The sequence below is a fragment of the Hypomesus transpacificus genome, chromosome 2 (assembly GCF_021917145.1).
Source record: "Hypomesus transpacificus isolate Combined female chromosome 2, fHypTra1, whole genome shotgun sequence".
NCBI lineage: Eukaryota > Metazoa > Chordata > Actinopteri > Osmeriformes > Osmeridae > Hypomesus > Hypomesus transpacificus.
The window spans coordinates 5775829-5788855 of NC_061061.1; the positions used below are offsets into that span (position 1 = coordinate 5775829).

The 13027-nt window shown below is 41.9% G+C and overlaps 1 protein-coding gene across 2 annotated transcripts in view; it reads right to left on the reverse strand.

Moving 5' to 3' along the window:
* washc5 (WASH complex subunit 5) overlaps window positions 1-13027 on the reverse strand; it is a 68745-nt gene that overhangs the window by 40099 nt on the left and 15619 nt on the right. For both annotated transcript variants that reach the window (XM_047029861.1, XM_047029870.1), the window contains 2 exons: window positions 8050-8177; window positions 7664-7793 (listed from right to left, as the gene is read on the reverse strand). In XM_047029861.1, the coding sequence (XP_046885817.1) occupies window positions 7664-7793; window positions 8050-8177 (258 nt within the window). The remainder of the gene's footprint in view (window positions 1-7663; window positions 7794-8049; window positions 8178-13027) is intronic.

Genomic DNA, 13027 nt, shown 5'->3' on the forward strand with positions numbered 1-13027 from the left:
GCAGGACTGTTACCGGTGTGTTTTTCGCCTGGAAGTCTCTAGAAAGCTGGCACCTTATTGAACGAAATTTAAAAAAATGAACGTGCCGTTCACAGACACCAGAATGAACGCGTTCACAGTATCATTCATCAGGCAGTAATACAGTACGTTCAGTTCACGTTCACCAAAATTTATGAATCATGAACTTTCGTTCACGAAATGCTGCTTACTATATTGCACGAAATGCTGCTTACTATATTATCGGTGCTTGTATTTTGAGTACCGTGTTTTTCTGAAAATAAGCAGCATGTTCTATAAGTTGCACCCCAGCAGAATGGGAGCTTTGTGTTTGTAAATCGGAGTACAGGCCGCACTTAAATCGGTAACAGCGATACCGTAGCGCCAGCTAGCGTTTAGGAACATTGCTCACGACTGTTCATTTCCCCAGACGCACTTTTCCATAGGACAGCTTGGATAGCCACCTAACTAGACAACATTCCCAATCAGGGTGACAACTCAAATGATATAACTACAGACCATAGCATTATACATATCAAAACAGATAGAACACAACAATAGATCTCCAAACAATGCTTATCTAACTAAGCTAATGCCCTTAAACTTCATAGCTTTTCAGCTTGCCGCGGGGCATTCTGGGTACCAAGAGCACAAGGTGTGTTCGACTTGCTCCAGCGGACTGACTTGAAGCAGTGAATTCTGGTTAGACTTTTTGTCCGACTTGAGACGGCGTTGAGGCTAGGTCACTGTGACGAATCCATCAAAGTACCGCAACAACATTGACACATGTTTTGTATTTATTCTGACACCTTCAGTTTTGCCAATGCTCAAATCCGGACCAAACTGTTTAATTGAAGTAAATATTTGTTGAAGGGTTTTAGTCCGCCTCTTACACTGGATCAGAACAACACGTACGTGTGGATGTTCTTCATCGACTTCAGCTCTGCCTTTAACACCATAGTACCATCCAGGCTCATCATGAAACTACAGAACCTGAACATCAGTCCCTTCATATGCAGCTGGATATTGAACTTCCTGACAAACAGGCCACAGGCAGTACGACTAGGTAACATCACCTCAACCAGCCTAACACTCAGCACTGGTGCCCCAAAGGGTTTTGTGTTAAGCCCACTGTTGTACTCCCTTGTTCACCTATGATTGTGCAGCCACTTTCAGCTCCAACACCACCATTATCGGCTGCATCAAGAATGGTGAGGAGTCTGCCTACAGAGCAGAGGTGGCAACAATGACATCCTGGTGTCAGGATAACAGCCTGCTGCTCAATGTAGCAAAACCCAGGGAGTTGATAGCGGACTACAGGCGGCTGCAGGGAGAACATGCACCCATTCACATCGGGGGCACAGCTGTGGAGAGTCAAAAGTTTCAGATTTCATGGTATCAACATCAGCGAGGATCTAAGCTGGACACACCATATTGGTGTGGTTACAAGGACAGCAAAACAGAGGCTCTTTTTTCTACGGCGACTGCGGAAATGGACTGCACTATACTGACCAATTTTTTACCGCTGCACTATTGAGAGCATACTGACTGGTGGCATTACAACATGGTTTGGCATCAGCACTGCCCAGGACAGGAAGGCACTACAAAGATCAAATCTGCACAGCGTATTACAAGGACTGCATCACCATCCATTCAGGACCTTTACAGCCAGCGCTGCAGGAGAAAGGCCAAGCGGATCATTTCTGACCCTAGTCATCCCTGCCACAGTCTTTTCTCCCTCTTGCCTTCTGGAAAGCGATACAAGAGCGTAAGGTCCCGTACCAGCAGATACAGTGATAGTTTTTACCCACATGTCATAAGGATGCTGAACTATCCTTGAAATATCTTTTTGCACTACATTTTGTAAAATGCATTTTTTACACCCTTTTTCTCCATTCTCCAGTATTTAAATTATTTATTTTCCAAATTGAACGGACATTGAGCACAAAGAATTTCATTACTGATAAATGCTGTTTATAAGTATATGATAATAAACTTGAACTTGAACTAACGGAAAGACTACGTTTAATTGAGTTCTGGTTGTATTATCAATCTGCAGATTGGAGAAAGAGTTTAACATAGCCCAATACATAAAATGACAAATTTCAGTGCACTGCAGTACCAAGCAATGCACGAGTATAGGCAATCTTACAGCATTGTGTAACACACTTAGGTTGTGGATAGTATGTCCAGAAAAAAGCCAAGTCACTCATTTAGTGGCAAAATCCATTGCTATGTCTACAAAATTGTTTAAGATAGTATAAGTTTAGCTAGCTTGCAAATCGACCTTCCCTTACAAAAAAGAAGTTTATTAAAGTATACTATAAATGTACTAAAATATGGATAGTACACTTTTAGTTCACTTTTGATATACTTTTAAGACGTATACTTCGAAAAAAATTTCACTTTTGATATACTTTTAAGAAGTATGCTTAGAAACTGAAAGTGGTATACATTTCTTCTGGAGTAGGATGTACATTTTCTATTATTATACAGCAAAAACAGTCAAAATACTTTTAAAGTACATTACAGGTTAAATGTCTTAGATCCATCTTGTATATTCTAATTATTCATGTCCAGGAAAATCTACAATGCATTGCAGATAGAATCTTTTTAGAAGCTGTAACCTTAATCACTGCCAAAACATTTTGAAGCCCTATACTCTTATACTAATAATTGCAAATTGGAGTATTAATGGAAAAAACGAAAAAGCTGCTTGAGAAAGAAGTCAACAGAAGAGTTGCATTATGCATTTGAAGGTTATACTGTCAAACTGACTGAAGAATTAAATAAAAAAGTGAAAAAATGAAGATAAAAAATGGCTCATTGGCTGGTCAATTCCCATGATGCAAGGCGGTAAACAGTGTTAAAATTTGCTGATAAGTTTGCCGTTTGTTCGAAATATAAATGTTACTTCATAAATTTCGTTTTTTAAATGTGTCTGCTTAGACTGTAGTGTTTGGTTGCGTGGTAATTGTCATTGTTGTGCTGATTTACCATTGTAACCATGAGTTAAATGACTGTTACATTTGATAAGAACCGCTGGATTCCTGCACCGGTAATGCATACGCTGAAAATAGCTTATTTCAGTGAAGAATCTGCAGTGTCACTCGCTTCTCGGCCTTTTGGCTCAGATCAAGTGAGTGTCTGTCCTTAATTGGACAGACATTGACCCTCCCCCGTCGATACCGGATCGCCGGTATCGGGATCCGGTGACGGAGGCGGGTCGAAGCGGTTGCCTGCCTGGGGGTTTCGGCCCCGACGCCAGGCAGGGACTTGTCCCTTTTCAGGGCGTTGGGTGTCTTGGCACCCGACGTCGCTGGTACCCCGAGAAGCAGGCCAGGCTGCTAGAGGGAATGGACGGTCGACCGGACGGAGCGCCGGAAGACCAGATTTCGGAATCCTCGCAAGAGGATAGGAAATCCTCGCCGAAGGGCAGCCTGGGAGAAGTGGCACAGGGATGGAGCCTTCCCAGGGGCCGTCGCGATAGAGGGCAGTGGGCCAGTCGCTCGACTCCACTGGCGAGGACGTCGAGGGAGGAGAGGGAGACGGAGCCATTTGGGCGGAAGCCTGGATCGACATCGTCGAACTCAGACTCCCCTTTGTAACCCCCTAGGGGGCAATTGTTATGTGCACCGCCTTGGCGGTTTATGTCCTGTACCCTCTTGTGGGATTCTGTATGTTTTTGACTGTCTTTGTTGATTGTCTTTTACTTTGAATTGTATTTTAGAGTTGATTAATGCTTCTCTTTTCTTTTTTTTGAGAAGACAAAAAAAAAAAAAAAAAAAAAAAAAATCTGCAGTGTCACTTGGCGAGGGGCCCCATTCTGGTCAAGTGACGCAAGATCAGCGGCGTGTGAGGGCTCCCTAAACATTTAAATATATTAGTAAATCACAGTAAATTTACATTTTCAAGTTTACTTCTTGAAGTACTTAAAATAACTGAAAGTACACTTGAAAGTATTACGAAGTATACTTTGAGGTACTTTATGAAGTATACTTCATGAACTAAAAGTGCACTACACAGGTTACTTAAGAGTATTCCAAAGTATACTTTGAAGTACTTTGGAAAAAAAGTGTACTAAATGACATAAAAAGTGGGCCAATTCAGTTTACCTGGAACAAAAATTGTATATAAGTAAGTACATTGCTAGTATACTTTAAGTACCATGATAATAGTATACTTTTTTATACTAAGTATACTTACAAAATAAACTTGAAGTATACTTTTTTGTAAGGGTTTCTATGTTCATCGGGAGTTGCCGTAGGCATGATGCGGATGTAAGCATTACGTGAAGTCAGTAAGGGCTGTTCGAAGGGCGATGTCAAGAAGAGCAGTGGGAAAATACAAGTTGTGAAAAGGGACCGCGTCAGTGTCTTATTGTCCACAGACCATATAAAATTATATCTAAAACAAACCTACAAAGGTTACACTACTGAAGTGTAATTAGCCAACAGTGGCGGCTGGTGAAAATTATTCTAGGTGGGGCTGTGAAATATTCAGTCAATTTAGTAACCATCCTAATACAATTGAACACTAACTGCATGATACGAGTTCTTTGTAAAATAGTAATTATGTAATTAATGCACACAGCTATAGGCAAATGCCACATTTGTGGACTATAAATATCATTACACTCAGTTCAGAAATATTGAAAACCACGGACATCTGGGCACTTGAGCCACTCTCCCTGGTATTATTAGAAACACAACACAATAATTCCTGTAAAACTAAATATTAATTACTTATAATCTTTGATAGAACGTGCCTGTTCTTATCCACTTCTTTGTTGTTTCTCCTCACCTCAATCCGGTGACCTTCGTCCAGTTGCATAGCGATTGTTTTCTCAGATAAATGTTTAATGTCCTTAACTCCTGTAACAGTCCATGCTGTATCTGTTCCGAATGTTATAAAAAGCAAGCACGGGAAGCAAAATAAGGCATTGACATGACTGCATCCAGCTAGCCAGGCCTTTCTGTTGTAGCTTACCAATCGTGGGAGAAACCTTTGTGTATGATTTACCTCTACCCTTTTCGCTCGCCTGTTGTGTAATTTTGATGTCAGGTTGGGGCAAACTCTTTTAATTTTATTTTCTCCACTAAAGTTCTCCTCTTAAAAGGATTTTGGAGAGGATATCTGACAGAATTTGAGAAATGAGAATGTCTGAAGTCCGGTCCTGAGTCATTCATTTTCAATAACGTTAAGAAGGGCCTACAGTCGCAAAATCAATTCTATACTCTAACTCCGCTTGGGGCGCTAATTCCAGAGCCCTTTAGGCATCAGTTTTTAGGACGCTGATTGGCTAAATATGTGTTTCTTGTTAGCAACGGTCAGCAATTCACCTATCGCCAGCAGGTTGGTAGACGTTTCGATGGGCGCTTTTTCTATCGCCCCAGATGTCGAGCATGAAGTAAATTTATCCCGAAACAGAATTTTAGTATATATATATACACACAACACGTTATTGTGTATTTTTAACACAGTCATGCTTTAGTTATTGTTTAGAAAACATATTACATGAAAACTAAAATCTAAAACACTTTTCATCAGGGAGGGCGGCGCCATATCACCCTCTATTGACCAGCCGCCACTGTTAGCCAATGTCGTTAGCGATGCTAGCGTTAGGTTGCTAGCTGTACAACATTTCACTGGGTCTTGCAGCTGTTTGATTTACTGAAATAATAATGAAATGTTATGTTCTACTAGCCATTTGCAAGTCACTGTATTTCCAAGCCCTGATAGTGTAACTGACACAGTAGGAAGAATTCCTCTTTTAAGTAATAAGCCCCCGTTCAAGTGTCGAGTAGTGATGTGTCGTTCGTGAACGATTCGTTCATTTTGAACAAATCCTTAGAAGGACTCGGGAGTAACGAGTCCTCTCAAAGAGAGATTCGTTCTTTTTCTTGTGGCCGCTAATCGGGAGAGGTAACCGTTTCCTCTAATAAACCAATGCAGGTCATGTGAAAAGGGATCCAAAGACCCGTACAATCACCCAGTCGGGAAATTAAAGAATAATTTCTGTTTCCTCAAGCTACCAGTACTGAGCTTATGCAGGTCACGTGAAAAAGGATCCGAGGACTCGGTTGGCAGAGGAACGAAACAATAGGTGCGTTCGACATGGACCGACTTCATGCAGTGGTGCAGCCGGCTGCAGGCGGCTGACTTGAAACAGTGAATTCTGGTTAGACTTTTTGTCCGATTTGAGACGTCGCCATCAAAGTACCGTGAGATCGATTCGAGAACTGCCGGCTGTGTAGCCGAGCGCATTTTCTTAAGAGCAATTGCACGGGTTCTAGTGACGACACAGCTATTTCTTGATTGGCCAGACTCACAAACGACAACTTGGAAGCGTGTTTTGTAATTATTCTGACACCTTCAGTTACGCCAATGCTCAAATCCGGACCAAACTGTTTAATTGAATTAACAAATTATTGAAGAAAGGGTTTTACTCTGCCTCTTTACTAACGGAAAGACTACATTTAATTATAAATAAAGTAAAGTAAGCAAACAGCTCTTAATCGGCCATGACTGACGTCAACGCAGCAAACCACGAGAAGCTGAAATATCCGACTTCACAGAGTCGTTTTTAACTCCTCCCCGGCTGCAAGCGGCTACTCTTGCCGGTCATTTCATGCAGCCGCAGTCCATGTCGAACGCACCTACTGATACGAGGACTCGGTTGGCAGAGGAACGAAACATTGATCCGAAGACACGGTCGGGAGGTTAACGATTCGTTCATCTGCCGGGTACATTTACATTTATTCATTTAGCAGATGCTTTTATCCAAAACGACTTCCAAGAGAGAGCTTTACAAGTGGAAAGGTCACTGATAATAACAACAAGATAGCCACAAAGCATTGCGGGTAGCCAAAAACAAGAATCACAAATTCTGAACAACCAAAAAATAAGTGCCAAAGGGAAGAACCATAAGAGCATGTAGTTAAGCAAGTTACAATTAAACAACATGAATCTAAGTGCATAGGCTCAGTATTAGTAGCTAGATAAAACAGAAAACATTGGATATTTGGATAAGGATCTTTGGATCATTTTTCACGTGACCTGCATAGGCTCAGAAGAGGAAACAGAAATGGATTTGTTTACCTCGTTCACTTTCGCATGACTAGGTTTAGTAAGACGTGAATGATATTCGTTCCCAAGTAATAATTACAGGTTTTGTTATTTAAACTTTTTGTACTTTACTTACAGTTCAGTGCAGCATAATTGTTGAAATGAACGAACGACTCCAAACAGATTTCTTCCTTTTAATGAATGAGATTCAAAGAACTAAGTCCGTAAAAGGATCCAAACTTCCCATGTCTAGTGTTGAGCATTACATTTTGCACATTTCGCACGGCTGGGAATCGAACCGGAAACCTTCTGATTAATAGCCCGACTCCCTGACCTCTTAGTCATCTGACCCCATTATCTTACAACTGTATGTTGTAAGATAATGTATCTTACTATATAGCATGCCGTCAAATAATGTATATTTTTGTACTTTGGTTTTAAAGTAATAGTGTAAGTAGCTAAACATCTTCAACTTTATATCTACACAACCTTTAATGACACTCAAACCCTTGGTATCAATGTGGTGTAGCTCAATGTGGTGTAGCTCAATGCGGCATAGTTTGTTTTTCATCGAAATTGCGACTTGAATGGGTCTTACCATTTTTCTCTACCCGGGTAAGGGGCTTCACTCCAGAGAAAACCTCTGCCAGCTCTGTCATCCTCTCAGAACCTTCAGTCTTGTAGCTTTCCCACTTTATCTGCTTCTCAGTCAGCATCTGTTTGAACATCTAGGGGACACAGCAGCAAATGGTCAGAGGTTTCAATGTGGACCAACAACCACTTTCAAAGTCTAGTTTGTGGCTCTGTGTGTGTGTACCTACCTGTGTGTACACACATATACCCGGACCCCCCCAACATAACAAATTTGTATTCCTATATATTGAACCCATATACACACACGTTAAATATATACTGGTTAAATAATACTTTAGCACAATACTGTAGATGCACAGGTATGTCATACAGCGTGTTCATGAGACAGACCTCTTTCAGGGTGAACTCAAACTGGGCTGTGTCCAGCAGAAGCTGGAAGAGGATCTTGGGGTTGTACTTGGAATCGTTGATCACCTGGTCTTTGATCTGGCGCATGCGCTTGTTGTTCAGGTCATAGGCTACATGAAAAAAATACACATAAATGTCAGACAGTTTCATGATGGAGAAAGTTCTGCTTTCATAATACTTTAAATACCATTTTAATCCCCTAAATATGTGACACGCTCTGGTGAAAAGGGGCTGTGGTCGGCAATTCCGTATTTCCCGCTAGGAGCCTAAAGAGTTTTTTATTTTTACAGTTTTCTTTTTCTTGCATATTACAAAAGTTAGTGTTGAGTAAGTCATCCAATATAATAAACAAAATGTTTAGGATCACTAAATACTCATCATTTGTTCTTGTTTACCTAAGCTTCCAGTTGAGTTGTGGGCGCATAATGCGAGATGTGATATGCATCACGGTGCAGCCTGTTACTTTTAGCGCGGATAGGGGGTCAATAGTCCACTAATGATTGCTAGATGGTGCTTCTTGCACGCAGCCAAGGCCAGTTTGGTGAAGTGGCCTTCATCAATCAGCCATGTTGATAGTTGTGACTATTTCATTAGAACAATTGCTATCTAGCCCTTCGATCATTCAGCAAAATTGTATTTATTATAAAGTGTGTCACACACATTAAGGGTTAGACTGCAGTTGGTCTATAAATGCGTAGCCCGATATTGTGAACATTGTATTGTCGGTTAACAATGATCGTGTTGTCTTGAGTCAAAATATAAACACAAGAGACATCTTAAACATTCAATGGTCTGATAGATCCAGTTATCTTGGCAAAACATTTATTGTTCAAAATTGATTGTCAGGGCACAGTCCAAGTTAGCCTGGTCCTAACCAGACCCTCGTACATTTCATTTGTACAGAGGGTCTGGGATCTCTCGATTGACAAACGTTAACTTCCTTGAAGGCGGGTCCTCTGTTGAAGTTTAAAACTATTGGATCCACCCAGAGCCACTCTGATTTGCCATAACCAATCGCAAGCGTTCGCCTTAGCCAACTCCTTCACCACTACTGTAATGGAGCTAGCTGCCGTAGCTCGAAAATCAAACTTTTCCCAAACCCCGTGGGGAGGAGGGCCACAACATCATGGCCACCAACAAAACTCAGCAAGGAATGTTCTTGCTCCGGCTTTAACCTATATTCGGCAGCGTTGCAACAACCGCAGAATAGTTTCGCTCGCATCTTTCTCCGCCGCCATTACTGAACTACTCAAACAAAAGCACGACGTCATCGTTGTCAGCCACTCCCTCTGTTCGCTGATTGGACCTACAAAAAATGTGTTTCTGGAAACCGACTTCAGAACCGACATCCTAGACCTAGTACAGAAGCAAAATCCAAATTGAGCGGAAGTACGTAGGAGGGCAGAGCCAGGCTAAGTCCAAGTAGGGCTATTGCAAATATGAGAGGCAAGTGTAACTAGTGGAAATTCTCACATTTCTTCTGAAATTCGTCCTTTTATTTATTACTGCAACATTGGGAGCGTGGATCTCCGATTACACATGAGTAGTAGAGCATTGTGTGCAAATACAATTTGGTGGCCTATTTACAACTAGAAGGACAGACAGTAAACATTATGTCATAGCAGAAGCAAACTCTACTTGAGTTTACTAGAGGGCTGTAGCTATCAAATATTTTAGAAATCGAGTATTCTACTGAAAATGTCATCGATTAATCAGATAAAACGTAATTTTGCTTAATTAAAGAGCAATAGTAAATATACAAAAGTAAATAAGGCAGGTCTCTTAAAATGAACAACTAATAGGTTTCCTTAAATAGAAAAAATAATAATAATGGATAGCATGCAATCATTGCAATGCATACAACAATATTTTCTATAAAAAATAAACATGTAGTTATTACCCATTGTTTCTCTGTCTTTACTTGTACTGTGAACAATAACAAAGGTGAATGAGATCAATTAAGTGCATTTAAGTGCCATACATTCTGGGTTTTAAAGAAAGCATTTTCTGAGATGCAAAAAACATAACTTTTTGGAAAGTAATTTATTTTAATTAGCAACAAAACTAAGGCATATATTAAAATAAATAATACAAAACATTTCAGAACAAAAAGTTTCAAAATGTACAGCTCAGGCATAACATAAGCCTTTACGGTCATTGTCTTCTTCTTGGGATGCTTTGTGGCAATTAGAAGGCAAATATGTGTGGACAGGAACTTTGAACAAGAGTCCACGCATGTATAGTTTCACTTATTTTGGTTCTGAGTGCTTTAAGCCAATACATTCATGAGAATAGGCTGAACCACCTTTAATGTCTCTCACTCGATGTGTGTTTGTGAAAGTCTTTAAAGACTTTTAAGGTCTTTGCCAGCTTTGCCAGTGTTGGATAGCGTGCTGCATTCATAGATCAGTGAATTTGGTTAGATAAATTAATGTGTTTACTGATGTCAAAACTGCAAAACAAGTCATTCAGAGATGACAGAGAATTTCAAGTATGATCTGAGAAATCATCACCAGCTGCATAAATTGCAATCTATCTATTTCTTTATAATTCCAGAAATCTGTTTGTGTACCACAAATTTTCTCAAGGGCACTTTATACACTATCTATAGTTTAAGTAACCCTTTCTGAAGGCGTGAAAAGGTCTAGGGCCCTATCTTTTACCCAGCGCAATTGACTTTGTCAACGACGCAAGTATCATTCCAAGTTCGCACTCGACTTTTCCCTCCACAGACGCACGTCGGTAAATTAGGGAATGACCTTGCGCTCCCGGGGGTGGTTCAGCGAAAAAAGGAAGCGTGTTCCGGCGCAAACATTCCCTGGTGCTATTTTGCAGTTTCAGAAAAACTATTAATCTTAAATTAAGTAAAAAAGTACAATAGTTAAACTAATTCTTAGAACTAAAGAATTAAAAAATATAACAATTAAAAAAATAAAATATATATAAAAATAAGAATATGATTTTGAATAAGCAGCATGAATTTAAGACCCATATGTTTATTGTTTGCACCTTCCTGCCACAGTGAATTCCGTGTTTCTGTAACATAGGCTACATGGCGAATAAACCGAGTTCTGATTCTGATGGCCACCTCCCCCTCCACCCTGACAGCAGACAAATTCTCCTCCTTCTTTGAGAAAAACGTTGCTGACATTAGCAGTCGGTTCCCTGAACCCACCTTTCCTACCCACTCACCCTCTATGACTGACCCAAATAAATGTCTCAACGCTTTCTCTCCCCTGTCCGAGGCAGAGATCTTTGATATCATTCTATCTCATTGCCCCACCTCCTGTCCCCTTGATCCAGTCCCCTCCCCTCTCTTTCAAACCATCTCTCCCTCCATCATAACTTTTCTTCTCCATGTCCTTAATTCTTCTCTTACTTACGGCACTTTTCCCTCTGCCTTCAAAACAGGCCAGAGTTAGCCCTCTACTCAAAAAAACCCTCCCTTAACCTTGCCGTCCTCCAGAACTACAGACCAGTATCACTATTACCCTTCTTTTCAAAAACAATTAAACATGCTGTATCTAACCAACTGTCAAACTTTCTCTCTCAGAACAACCTACTTGACCCCAAACAATCTGGCTTCAAGACTGGCCACTACACAGAGACTGCCCTTCTTTCAGTCACCACTGCCCTTCAGTGTGCCGGAGCGGCTTCGAGGTCATACGTCATCATTCTGCTGGACCTTTCTGCAGCATTTGATACAGTTAACCATCAGATCCTGCTCGCCAGACTTTCTGAGATGGGCATCACTGGCACTGCACTTCAGTGGATCTCATCCTACCTGTCGGGAAGATCCTACCAGGTCTCCTGGGGAGGCAAAGTTTCAGGCCCTCGCCAGCTCTCCACCGGTGTCCCACAGGGCTCCGCCCTTTCTCCCCTTCTCCCTGTACACCACCTCGCTTGGACCAATCATCACCTCCCACGGCTTCTCCTACCACTGCTACGCTGACGACATGCAGCTGTACCTGTCGTTCCCCCGACTGATCCAGGGATCTCAGCTAGGATCGAGGAGTGCCTCACAGACATCTTCGCCTGGATGACCAAGCACCACCTCCAGCTGATGACTCCTCATCATCCCGGCCAAACCCTCCATCTCCCACGATCTCTCAATCACCCTGGGATCTGCGACGATGACCCCTTCATCCTCTACCAGGAACCTCGGGGTGACCATGAATGACAAGCTCTTCCTCACAGCCCACATTGCTGCAGTCTCCTGGTTGTGTAGATTCACCCTCTACAACATTCGGAAAATCAGGAGATACCTGTATGAGCATTCCACTCAGCTGCTAGTCCAAGCACTTGTCCTCTCCAAGTTGGACTACTGCAACTCGCTGCTCGCCGGTCTCCCAGCATGCGCAACCCGCCCTCTTCAGAGGATTCAGAACGCAGCGGCCCGCCTGGTCAACAATCTACCCAGACGCTCCCATGTTACCCCACTCCTCATCTCCCTCCACTGGCTTCCCATCACGGCCCGTATCAGATTCAAGACCCTGGTACTGACCTTCCGAGCGGTGAACGGGACTGCAACCGACTACATCAAGTCTCTCCTGCAGCCTTACACCCCCAACCGCCACCTACGGTCTTCTTGTGACAACCGTCTGGTGGTCCTACCGCTCAAGAGCACCCGGTCCCAACACAAGCTCTTCTCCTGTCTGTCCCCCCAATGGTGGAATCAACTCCCCACCTCCATCAGAGACACTGACTGTCTCCCCACCTTCAAGAAAAGGCTCAAGAAGCACTTGTTCCGGGAGTACAACGGCACTTAGGAATGTTTGAATGGACCTGATGTTTCCTCCAGGATCACAATGACTCTTATTGAGAAACTTGTTGCTCTTGTTGGTTAGTTGTTACTGACTTAAAATGATTGTACTTGCTGTGTAATATTATTTTTTGTTGCTTGCTTTTAGCCACAGGTACACCTTTGCACTTTCAAGGTTCATGTTGTTTAATTGTATCT